The sequence below is a fragment of the Saimiri boliviensis genome, chromosome 17 (assembly GCF_048565385.1).
Source record: "Saimiri boliviensis isolate mSaiBol1 chromosome 17, mSaiBol1.pri, whole genome shotgun sequence".
Classification (NCBI taxonomy): domain Eukaryota; kingdom Metazoa; phylum Chordata; class Mammalia; order Primates; family Cebidae; genus Saimiri; species Saimiri boliviensis.
In genome coordinates, this window is record NC_133465.1 from 8,446,782 (window position 1) to 8,459,727 (window position 12,946).

At 53.9% G+C, this 12,946-nt stretch overlaps 1 protein-coding gene across 1 annotated transcript; it reads left to right on the top strand.

Annotated features, from left to right (window-relative positions):
• The first annotated feature begins 1,520 nt into the window (after window positions 1–1,520).
• Window positions 1,521–11,551, top strand: ALOX15B (arachidonate 15-lipoxygenase type B). Its single transcript, XM_003929201.4, is given in 15 exon segments — window positions 1,521–1,756; window positions 1,839–1,938; window positions 1,941–2,039; window positions 2,330–2,411; window positions 4,611–4,732; window positions 5,021–5,125; window positions 7,016–7,188; window positions 7,425–7,571; window positions 7,671–7,874; window positions 9,141–9,227; window positions 9,379–9,548; window positions 9,727–9,848; window positions 9,945–10,045; window positions 10,126–10,296; window positions 10,781–11,551. Coding segments are annotated over 15 exon segments (2,010 nt in total). The 5' UTR covers window positions 1,521–1,609; the 3' UTR covers window positions 10,961–11,551.
• The last annotated feature ends 1,395 nt before the right edge of the window (window positions 11,552–12,946 follow it).

The window sequence follows — 12,946 nt, forward strand, 5'->3', positions numbered from 1 at the left end:
CCTGCGTGCTTGTGACTCAAAGACGCACGCCCTGCACCCCTGAGCTCTACGAATGGATGTAGGCTCTCCACTTGGATGTCTAATGGCCACCTCTAACTTAGCATTTCCAGACCAGAAGCCCTAAATCTGTTATTCCCCCAAAGCCAAAATCCATAACTTCCCCTTGCCGTCTCTCCCTCACATCCCTCCCTCGCTGCGCTCTTGCCTTTCCCTCCTCCAACAAGCCAAGCTTTTCCTAACTGCGGGGTCTCTGCAGGAACACCTTCCTCTGCACGAAACTCTTTCCCGGATAGACCCTTTCACCTCCTCTGAGCTTCTGAGGGCCTCCCTTCCCACCTCTGCTTTTCACTTCTTCACATCAGTGTTTCCTTTCCTTCATTGCACTTATTATCATCTGAAATTATGTATTTGTTTACTTATTTTCTCTCACACTTTATTTATTTATTTATTTATTTGAGATGGAGTTTCACTCTGTTGCCCAAGCCGGAGTGCAATGGCGCAATTTCAACTCACTGCAACCTCCACCTCCTGAGTTCCAGCGATTCTCCTGCCTCAGCTGCCTGAGAGCCCGCCACCATGCCTGGCTAATTTTTTGTTTTTTTGTTTTGTTTTGTTTTGTTTTTTAGACAGAGTGTCGCTCTTGTTACCCAGGCTGGAGTGCAATGGCGCGATCTCGGCTCACCGCAACCTCCGCCTCCTGGGTTCAGGCAATTCTCCTGCCTCAGCCTCCTGAGTAGCTGGGATTACAGGCACGTGCCACCAGGCCCGGCTAATTTTTTGTATTTTTAGTAGAGACGGGGTTTCACCATGTTGATCTGAATGGTCTCGATCTCTTGACCTCGTGATCCACCCGCCTCGGCCTCCCAAAGTGCTGGGATTACAGGGGTGAGCCACCGCGCCCGGCAATTTTTTGTATTTATAGTAGAGACTGGGTTTCACTATGTTGGCCAGGCTGGTCTCAAACTCCCGACCTCAGGTGATCCGCCCACCTTAGCCTCCCAAAGTGCTGGGATTACAGTTGTGAGCAACTGTGCGTGGCCTCATGCTTGACTTTTAATCTCCATGGGAGCAAACACTAGGTCTTGCCCGGGTCTTTATCCACAGCAGTGAGCATAGCACCTGGCACAGAGGTAGTTCCTAACATTAATTATTGAATGAAATAAAATAATGAATGTACGTCCAAAAAGAGTTGTGGGAAGTGGGGTAATGTCCCTGCATAGACTTCTAAGGCTAAGAAGGAAAACAAGCAAACATAAGTGGTGGGCGCAAATCAGAGGCTGGCACCCCAATTGGGTCCCAGCTCTGGCTCTCTCTCCTGGCACCATCACTGGAAGGTTCAGTTCGCCAAACCTCAGGGTATTCTTGGTCCTTCCTGTTCCCAGTGCTGCAAATCCCCCATCCCCCGCCACCCCCACCTTAGTTCCAAGGTCCAGCCTCTCTGCCCCACCCCTTCCTTCCCTGAAGCAGGCCTGCTTTTTAGAGGAGTTCCAGGGCTCTGTGAATACTTGGAGTCCGTGGCAGTAACCAGGGTTGGGTCAGGGTGTGTCCCAGGAGTGAGCCCAGCTCTGTGGTCCCGTGTGGAGTAGAGAGCTAGACTTGGGCTGGCACCATGGCCGAGTTCAGGGTCAGGGTGTCTACAGGGGAGGCCTTTGGGGCTGGCACATGGAATAAAGTGTCTGTCAGCATCGTGGGGACCCAGGGAGAGAGCCCCCGGCTGCCCCTGGACCATCTCGGCAAGGAGTTCAACGCTGGCGCTGTGAGTGCGTGGGAGTGGGTGGGGTGGAGGTGAAAGGGGTGAGCAGGAGGGTCTGGCCTGTTGCATACCAAACCTCCCTCAGGAGGAGGACTTCCAGGTGATGCTCCCAGAGGATGTGGGTCCAGTGCCGCTGCTGCGCGTGCACAAGATGCCCCCAGCGCTGCCCTGCCTGCCCGGGCCCCTGGCTGGTTCCAGTTGACACGGCCGCAGGGCAGCCCCTTCCTCTTCCCCTGCTACCAGTGGCTGGAGGGGGCGGGGAGCCTGGTGCTGCAGGAGGGGACAGGTGAGGCGGGGCCAGGCTGGCGCTGCAGGGGGAGCACAGGAAGGGGCAGGGGACTGGGGTTGGGGAAGACAGGTGAAGTGGGGAGGTGAGCTGGTGGGGCCACGGAGTAGGAGGCAGAGGAGGGCAGCTGGCAGGACCTTGGGAGGGGGAGGTGGCAGCCTGGTGTAGGAGAAACTGTACTTATGAAAGGAGGGGACCTGGTGGAGCATGGCCATAGTGGAGAGGACGTGGCTGAGGGTAGTGATGGGGACTTTCTCTCCCCTCCACAACCTACTTCGCTTCTCCCACAGCCAAGGTGTCCTGGGCAGACCACCACCCCCTGCTCCAGCAACAGCGCCAGGAGGAGCTGCAGGCCCGGCAGGAGATGTACCAGTGAGGAGGGGGTTGCTGTTGGAGGAGGGGGTGCCCAAGGGATGAGGGGCAGCTGAAGTGTCCTGATCATGACACAGACTAAAGCTCCTGCCCCCACCTCTCCTATCAAAGCTGCTCCTAGGACAAGCAGCATCTGCAGGAATGTACTAGAAATACAAATTCCTGGCCGGGCGCGGTGGCTCACGCCTGTAATCCCAGCACTTTGGGAGGCCGAGGCGGGTGGATCACGAGATCAAGAGATCAAGACCATCCTGGTCAATATGGTGAAACACCATCTCTACTAAAAATACGAAAATTAGCTGGGCATGCTGGCACGTGCCTGTAATCCCAGCTACTCGGGAAGCTGAGGCACGAGAATAGCTTGAACCCGGGGGTAGGGGGCAGAGGTTGCAGTGAGCTGAGATCACGCCATTGCACTCCATCCTGGGCGACAAAGTAAAACTTCACCTTAAAAAAAAAAAAGAGAGAAAAGAAAAGAAAAATTGCTCTAAATGCCTTACCTTTGCTGCTGTCTTCCTTGCCCTGGGACTTTTTCATGCATCAGCTTATCATATCCTCCCAGAAATCTAGGTAGAGCCAGAAACGCACCTCTCAAGCCCCAGGAAACTCATCCTCCAGGGGCCAGCGAGGGGTGAGATGGGGGCTTTTTCTGTGCTGCCGGCTCAGCACTGGAGGTCATAGAAGAGACCTGGGCCTTGGAGACTGCAGAGGAGCCAGGGCCGCTAGTGAGGATTTCCTGGCACAAAGCCAGGAACTGCACTCAGGAGCAGATTTTCAAAAGATCTTGATCCGGCCAACTCGGCTGCTGTCTTGATCCAGCCAACTCTCCAGGTTGTAGGCTTTTGCTCCTGGTCTCTGAGATCAGTGCAGCCACAGGCTCATTTGGCTCCTGGGGATTCTCCATGTGTCATGAATTCCACCCCTAAGAAAGCCATGACACCAAATCTGCCAGCAACAGCCCCAAGACAGGGAATAGACATTGAGGTCGACTGTGTCCATGGAGACCAAGGTCAGTCTAGGCCCTGCCGGAACGAGCTGTGAGATCTTAGACCAATCATTTCATCTCTGCGATTCTTATTTTCTTCTGTAAAAGAAACGAAGAAGACCAATCTCGTTTGGGTTAGAAGCAGGAACAGAGGAGAAAATGGTTAAGAATGTAGCTAGGCAGCTACCAAGCCTTTCACAAATGGGTGCGGTTGCTGTTCCTGTCTCTCAGTTAACTCTGTTCCAACTCTCTAGGCTTTTTTAATACGTGCAGTGAGGTCTCAGATCCATAGCAACAGCATTGGCTGGGAGCTTGTTAGAAATCAGAATCTGCATGTAACCAGCATCCCTAGACGAGAGGGATTGAAGTCTGAGAAGCAGGGTTTGGCCACCACCTGGTGGCAGTGCACTTTAACTGCAAATTTTTCTTTGAAGTTGAAAGCTCAAACCTGGAAGCAAATGTTGAATGAATCAAAGAATGAATGAGTGAGAGAAGGGCTGGCTAGGGGTCCTCAGGTTTGCAGAGATGTGATTTTACCATTTCGCCAGAAAGTCTTCGGCTGTGTTGTTTGAGAATAGAACGTAGAGATGCCTTAGGCCAGGGCAGAATGAAGTACTGCAGCTCCCCCTAAACTGTGGAGGCTGAAGTGCCTCTGTACGGGATGCCTACCAAAGACAACCGAAATCTTCTGTGCAGACCCTGTCTTAGACTAGTCTCCCCTCTAGAAGATGTGTCTGCGTTAGGTTAGTTAGGACTTCTCTAGTCACAAGAACAAAAGCCAACTCCAACTAGCAGGCATAAAAGAGTTTGTCAGCCAGACACAGAGGCACTTACAGAAGCACAGGCAAGAATTGTCCACCCAGAGGAAAATGGCCATGGCTAACAGTCTCTGTGTTTACTGCTATCATCTACATAATCAGAAAGAGACCACCTCAGCCCCAGTCTCAAATTCCTTGGAAAGGACTCTGATTGGCCCAGAGCTAGGCAGATGCTGGACCAATCACGTTTGACCAGGGGAGCCATCTCACTGTGGGAAAATGGCAGCTCTCTTGCAGCCTTGAGGGTAGAATGGAACGGCAGATCCCAGGAGGGCCCTCGTTGGCTGAAGGGGTCTGGCTCTGAGCAAGGCCCCCGAGGGGCCTGCCGTTCCATCTGCCCTAGTGAAGGGGCTCCCTGAGGCCTCTTGCTGACCCTGTTCCCTCTCTACTCACCAGGTGGAAGGCTTACAACCCAGGCTGGCCTCGTTGCCTAGATGAAAAGAGTGTGAAAGACTTGGACCGCAACATCAAATACTCCACAGCCAAGAATGCCAACTTTTATCTACAGGGTGGCTCTGCGTGAGGATACCCACCTTGTCCTGCCCCTGGGCCTCAGATGCCCGATGACCCTGTCTTCTGCCCTCCCCTAGTCAGTTCCCCCACCCACTGTGATATGAGTCACCTATTCCTACCCCGGAAACAGCCTCCTACCCACTACCAATCCCACAGGGCAACAGCTCCCTTAAGGGCGGTGACTACCTCAGGCCCCGAGGCTGGTTCAAGATCCCAAGAGGCATAAGGCTGGCTGACAGGGAGGGGTCTCCCCAGGCCTCCTGCCCACTCCCAACCCCTCACATCCTCTGGCACGTTTGTAGAGATGAAGATCAAGGGGCTGCTGGACCGCAAGGGGCCCTGGAGGAGTCTGAATGAGATGAAAAGGATCTTCAACTTCCCGAAGACCCCAGCAGCTGGTGAGCAGCTTGGGCGGGGGATCCTGACCTCTTTCCTGTGACATCAACTCCTGTGGCTCTCTGGAGTCTCAGAAAACCAAGCATCAATTTCCTACGTAACCCTGAGCAGGCCCTTGCTAGACCTTACTTTTCCCCACAGACACAAAAGAGGATACGGATGGGGGGGGGGGATCCCTGACCTTCTAACGCCTTCTAATCCAACAGTCATTTGTTGACCTGCTACATATCAGACACTGGGTTAGGGGCTATGCAATTCTTCCTGGGGCTCGCAGTCGAGTAGGACAGTTGGTATTAATTAGACTCAAAATCAAATAATTTGTTTCACTGTGAAATATGCTCATTGGATCCAGTGACTGTGTAAAGAGGGCACCTGCCCTAGCCTGGAGAGGGCCCTAGGAAAGCTCTCCCACGGGGGCGAACTATGCTGAGACCTGGAAACTGAGCGGGCCTTCACGGTGCCAAGGATGGGCTGTGGGGCAGAAAGCAATTTGGGGAACAGAGAGTGCGAAGGCCCTGAAGACCTTTGGAGGAAAGAAAACACCACTGTGGTCAAAGTATAATGAGCAAGAGAAAGGGCATGAGAAGGAGCGGGAAGGGACGCGGGGGTCACACAGGACAGTGTCAGACACGGCAGGACTTGGTCTTGATTGATTGGTTGATAGCAGGGGAATAGTACGATCACTATACACTGCTGGGGGTGAGTTATTAGGGGCCAAAAGGCTAGGAGAATCTGCTATGAGGCTCTGGCTATAGTCACCAGAGGATGGTGGCCTCAGCAAGGCAGCGGCCATGCAGTAGCGTGGATGCGTGGACTGAGAGGTAGTCAGGATGGAGAATCAATGGGGTTTGATATATGGGGGGTGCTACCAAGAGAGGACCCCAGGCTCCGGCTGGGCATGGTGGTTCACACCTGTGATCCCAGCACTTTGGAAGGCCAAGGTAGGTGGATTACTTGAAGTCGGGAGTTGGAGACCAGGCTGGCCAACATGGTAAAACTCCGTCTCTACTAAAAATACAAAACTTAGCCAGATGTGGTGGCACATGCCTGTAGTCCCAGCTACTCAGGAGGCTGAGGCGTGAGAATTGCTTAAGACTGGGAGACGGAAGTTGCAGTGAGCTGTTAGCCCCACTGCATTCCAGCCTGGGCAAGAGAGTGAGACCCTGTCAGGAAGGAAGGAAGGAAGGGATGGAGGGAGGAAGACAGAAAGGAAGGAAGGCAGGAAGAGAGGGAGGGAGGGAGGGAGGGAAGAAAGGAAGAGAGAGAAGGAGAGCAGGAGGAAGCTGAGGTAGGTGGATCACTTGAGCCCAGGGGTTTGACACCAGCCTGAGCAACATGACAAAACCCCATCTCTACCAAAAATACAAAAATTAGCCAGACATGCTGGTTTGTGCCTATAATCCCAGCTACTCAGGAGGCTGAGGCAGGAGGATCGCTTGAACCCAGGAGGCAGAGTTTGCAGTGAGCCAAGGTCGCACCACTGGACTCCAACCTGGGCAACAGAACGAGACTCTGTCTCAAAAAAAAAAAAAAAGAAAGAAAGAAGGGGGAAATAGAAGAAAAAGAGAGGTCCCAGGCTCCTCTGTAGGCAACTGGGTGGATGGAGCTGCCTCTTCCCAAATATCAGGCAATGGGACCGACCTGAGCTGTAGGAAGGGTCTTTATTTGGTCTCAAACATGTTGCATTGGAGGCTAGTGAGTTACTCAGGGTGGCTGTCCAGCAGACACTGGGATGGATAGTCTGGGGACTATGGTTTGCTATTGGATAAAGAGGCAGTGACTGAAGACAAGGGGCAGGGGTAGTAACCCTGAGAACCCACCGTGAAGGTTAGGCAGAGACCTGTGGGAGCTGGGGTGACCCAGTCCCTGTGTCCCCTCCACCCCCCCCACAGAGTACACTTATGAGCACTGGCAGGAGGATGCCTTCTTCGCCTCCCAGTTCCTGAATGGTCTCAACCCCGTCCTGATCTGCCACTGTCACCACCTCCCAAAAAACTTCCCTGTCACTGATGCCATGGTGGCTTCAGTGTCGGGCCCTGGGACCAGCCTGCAGGCTGAGCTGGAGGTGAGGGGTGCAGGGATCCAGGCTCTGCACAGCCCATCTCAGTGCCTTCACACCCTTCCCCTACTGGAGAGGGAGGGGCCCACTCACATTTGTCAGGGACCTACTGTGTGCTGTGTGCCTAGCACACACTCTCCTGAAACACACTCCTCTCCCAGCCCTGAATCCTCTCCCTCTACCACCCCACCCCCTTCCTTTAGAAAACCAGGGAGTAGCCCCAGCTCTTCTTTCTTCTGCAGAAGGGCTCCCTGTTCTTGGTGGATCACGGCATCCTCTCCAACATCCATACCAATGTCATTAATGGGAGGCCTCAGTTCTCTGCGGCCCCAATGACCCTGCTATACCAGCGCCCAGGCGGTGGGCCCCTGCTGCCTCTCGCCATCCAGGTCTGCAGTCAGGCAGGGGCAGGGCAGGGGCGAGGAGGGTCAGGCTGAACGGTTTGCAGATGCTCACAGCTGCCTCTCTCCCCACCTGCCTCCCCCAAGCTCAGCCAGATCCCTGGCCCCAACAGCCCCATCTTCCTGCCCAGTGATGACAAGTGGGACTGGTTGCCGGCCAAGACCTGGGTGCGAAATGCCGAGTTCGCCTACCACGAGGCCCTCACGCACCTGCTGCACTCGCACCTGCTGTCCGAGGTCTTCACCCTGGCCACCCTGCGCCAGCTGCCCCACTGCCACCCTCTCTTCAAGGTCAGTGGCTTGACAAGGTGACCCAGACGGTGCCCATGCCCTCTGTGTCTCTTCTAAACAGCCTTTCCTCACACGGCCCTATCCACGCAAGCGGGGATGTGGAGCCCTGTCTGCTTCAGCAGCATCTCCCGGCACAACTCCCCCGGGAGCCTGCTCTCCAGCAGACCCTGAGTAAGGTGAATGTGGTACCCCAAGAGGCCTCCTTCCTTTTTGTTTGAGACAGAGTCTCACTCTGTTGCCCAGGCTGGAGTGCAACTTCTGCCTCCTGGGTTCAAGCGATTCTCCTGTCTCAGCCTCCTGAGTAGCTGGGATTACAGGTGCGTGCCACCACACCCAGCTAATTTTTGTATTTTTAGTAGAGACAGGGTTTCACCATTTTGGCCAGGCTGGTCTCAAACTCCTGACCTCGTGATCCACCCGCCTCAGCCTCCCAAAGTGCTGGGATTACAGGCTTGAGCCACTGCGCCCAGCCACGGCTCCCTTCTTAAGGGAGATCAGACGGCATCAGCAGCCATCATAGAAGCCCAAATCTTAGGAAGGAAAGAACCCGGGGCTGGCAGGTGCCGAAGTGTGAACAAGGCTGTGAGAGACCAAAAGGTTTTCTACAGATAGTCCTGGGATAGGGGAGGGCTGGGTGGGAGGCCCCTGTGCTGTCGGGTGGGTTCTATTGGTTTTCTAGACCCTGCTAGCTTTCAGACAGTTCAGATTCCAGGAACCTTCTCTGTGAAAGACAGGACTTCCCCCAACAGGGTCCACCCGCAGCCACTCAGATTCTCTGATCCTTCTAGACGTCTCCTGGGTTCCAGATGTGAACCCTGCTCTGTGCTCTTCCTTCCTGGCTTGTTCTTTCTGACTAACTGCAGCTCCCGGGGCCTGGCGCTCAGAGGTGAGCTCTGGTGGACAGCTCCACATTGCCAGGCCCCCAGGCCCTGGTTTTCCTAGAGCTTTGCCTGCCCAAGGGTTAGGAAATCACAGGATGCCAGAGCTGGAAGGCACAGGGCTCAGCCACATCAGCACTGAGACTGAATGGTTTGCAGATGCTCATGGTTTGACAAAATAACCTGAAGCTCAGGGAGAGGAAGGAACGTGCCTGAGCTCCTGGCACAAGCTGCTGGTGGCACCCAGCAGGAACTCCAGGGCTCAGACCCCTGTCCCACGCTACCTCCTCTTGTAGGTATTGCCTCTTTCCTAGTGACTTGAAGGGCTGGAAGATCTGGGGCCAGAAAGAGCCAGGCCTCCCCCAGCTCTGCCGTTCCTGCCACACAGCTGCTGATCCCACATACGCGGTACACCCTGCACATCAACACGCTTGCTCGGGAGCTGCTCATTGTGCCGGGGCAGGTGGTGGACAAGGTGAGAGCTGTGCTGGGGAGGGAGTGGACAGGCTGCTCCTTCAATGTGAGGAATCTGGGGTCCTGGGTTGAGAGTGACCCATCTCCCTCACACCCGTGCTACCTCCTGCTTCTGGAGCAAGGTCTGTAGGACCCAAGATCCTGTCTGTCAGTCCACAGGCCTCGGCATTGGAGGCTTCTCTGAATTGATACAGAGGAGCATGAAGCAGCTAAACTATTCCGCCCTGTGTCTGCCTGAGGATATCCGGGCCCGAGGAGTTGAAGACATCCCAGGCTACTATTACCGTGATGATGGCATGCAGATCTGGGGTGCAATGGAACGGTGAGGGGCTGTGCCTGGAGAGCTGAGGGCTTGGGGATGCAGGAAGACTGGAAAGGACACTGAGGCCCCAGGGAGGCTCATGTTGAAGAGAAGGGCCAGACATTAATGACACGAAGCGGGGGCATTCCTCAGAGTGGGTCGGGATTAGAGGCTGCGCCTGAACTTGGGTGCATTGCAGCTTTGTCTCTGAAATCGTCGGTATCTACTACCCAAGCAATGAGTCTGTCCAAGATGACAGAGAGCTCCAGGCCTGGGTTGGAGAGATCTTCTCCAAGGGCTTCCTCAACCGGGAGAGCTCAGGTATGGGGACCTCTGCCCTCAGGCCTCACCCTCAAGCTTCTGTGGCAGGGTCCTCAGGCCCCTGGAAGCTCCATCCCAGCCCAGCTCTCCTCGCAGGTATACCCTCCTCCCTGGGGACCCGGGAAGCCCTGGTGCAGTATGTCACGATGGTGATATTCACCTGCTCAGCCAGGCACTCGGCTGTCAGTGCAGGGCAGGTGAGGAAAAGCCAGCACCTAGGGTGGCGGGCTAGAGGTGACCCAGCTCCTTGGCCTCATTCTGCCCTCTCGGCCTTCAGTTTGACTCCTGTGCTTGGATGCCCAACCTGCCACCCAGCATGCAGCTGCCACCACCCACCTCCAAAAGCCAGGCAACACCTGAGAGCTTCATCAACACCCTCCCACCCGTCAATGCCACATGTGATGTCATCATTACTCTCTGGTTGCTGAGCAAGGAGCCTGGAGACCGAGTGAGTGTGGGGTTGAGGGCCAGGCCGGGCCGAACTGGGGTAAGGGAGGGTGTGGTGTTTACCCTCCTGGCCCAGACCCAACTCTGCCATCCGGTAGTGGGTCCCTTCACCCCACTGACTCTCCAGTGGGACACATGAGCCTTGGACATCCCACGGTGAAGGTCCAACAGCCAAATGCGATGATCCAGAGCCACTGGGTCTGTCCGAGATGACAGAGAGCAAGGGCAACGTGTCATTGTGCTCCTTGGAAATTCTGAATTGAGCTTTCATTCCCCAAAAGCTTCCTGCAGACAAGCTTTACATGGGTATCTGTTTAAGAGGAGGGACATGGATCAGGCCCCGTCAAGGACTGCTTCAGGTCCCAGGTGGGGGACTAGGGCCAGAGCTGGCTAAGGCAAGTTGCAGCTGCTCAGAGGGTGGGGACAGGGAGTCTCGGGGACAAGACCTCAGCAAACCCCTCACCCAAGCTGTGGTTGGTCCCCAGAGGCCCCTGGGCACCTACCCAGATGAGCACTTCATCGAGGAGGCCCCACGGCGGAGTATCGCCACCTTCCAGAACCGCCTGGCCCAGATCTCAAAGGACATCCAGGAGCGGAACCGGGGCCTGGCACTGCCCTACACCTACCTGGACCCTCCTGTCATCGAGAACAGCGTCTCCATCTAAACCCGGGAACACAGCCCAGATGACATCCTTTGACCACATCACTCTAGAATAACTGGCACCCAGAGTAAAGGACTTCTTGCAAACACAGGCCCCCATATGCCTCTCCTGGGACAACCAGACTCTGTGTAACTCACTCCCACCATCACACATGCGCGTGCACACACACACACACAAAACCAGAAACAAAATCAAAACAGAGAAACCAAAAAACCCACAGAGAATATTCTCGGGACAATACCACTGAGCCTTTTGGAGGCTCCAAGCCTTGAAGTACCTGCACAGCCCTCTTTGAGGGTTTTGCTAGTTGGTTTTGTTTTGTGTTATACAGCCATGGGGGGAGGTGCGTATACCTGCCCACAGACACACTAGCCTCCACTGATTGGAACTTATGGTCACCTGACTCAAGAACAGTCACCAGGAAGTGGCTGCCAAAGAGGCTGGGCACCGTGGCTCATGCCTGTAATCCCAGCACTTTGGAAGATGGAGCCAGAAGAATCACTTGAGGTCAGAGTTCAAGACCAGCCTGGGCAAGATGCGAGACTCCACCTCTACCAAAAAATTAAAATTTAAAAACTAACTGGGCCTGGTGATGTGTGGCTGTAGTCCTAACTACTGTAGAGGCTGAGGCAGGAGGACTGGTTGAGCCCAGGAGTTTGAGGCTGCAGTGAGCTATGATTGTGCCACAGCACTCCAGCCCTGGTAACAAAGAAAGACGCTGTCTCTACTTAAAAAATAAAATAAATTAATTAATTGATTAAACAAGGCTGGGCACAGTGGCTCATGCCTATAATCCCAGCATTTTGGGAGGCCAAGGCAGGCAGATCATTTGAGGTCAGGAGTTCGAGACCAGCCCGGTCAATGTGGTGAAACCCTGTCTCTAACCAAAATACAAAAACCAGCTAGGCATGGTGACACACACCTATAATCTCAGCTACTCGGGAGGCTGAGACAGGAGAATTGCTTGAACCTGGGAGTCAGAGGTTGCAGTGAGCCCAGACCATGCCACCACACTCCAGCCTAGGTGACAAAGCGAGGTTTCGTCTCAAAAAAAAAAAAAACCAAAAAAAAATGCCCAAGAGGTTGATTGTGAGCTGGTGTCTCAGCTTTAAAATGAACAAAACACTGAAAAGGGGTCATTGGAAGCCAGGCAGAACAGGCAGAATGAGGACGCACTGCCCAGGTCAGTGCAGGCAATGCCTATGTATACACTGTTAAAAATGTCCACTAAAGTTAAATACTTGTATATTATAAAGTAGGTTCTGTTTCCAGAGAATCAGAAAACATTACCATACCTCTAATCATACCAAGCTACCAGATTTCATCTTCACTGATGGAAACAACATTTCATTCACATTCTTTAATTCTATTTTTCTTTTTTTCTGGCTCATATTCTGTGGCCATACATTAAGGTAAAAAAGCATCCTTAGGGAGAGAGATCCAAGATGGCTGATCACTAGCAGCTCGGGATTGTAGCTCCCAGTGAAAACGCAAAGAACAAGAGGACGCCACACCTTCACATGAATTCTTGTTGCTCACGCACCGGGAGATTCCCAGCGGAGGAGCCCCACGGGTCGCCAGCGCGACTCTTGTGACCGGCGAGGCGGTTCTGCCGGCGCCTCAGAGCGTCGGTTCTTGGTGCAGAGTCAGAAAAGCACCATCAATCTTAACGCCGCTGATTTGGTCGGCGCAGTGGGTTGCTCAGATTTTGGCGCTGAGAATCAGTAAAGTTGGACGTCCACTCAGAAACCCAATTACAAAGACAGTAATTATAAAGACCACAGATGGATACATCTACAACGAAGGGAAGAAAACAGCCAAAAAAGGCTGAGAATACCTGAGATCAGAATGCCTCTCCCTCAGCGGGGGATCCCAGTTCCTCATCAGCAACAAAACAAGGCTTGATGGAGAACGAGTGGGTTCCAATTACAGAAGCAGGCTTCAAAACGTGGATGATAAGAAACTCCTGTGAATTAAAAGAACTTGTGC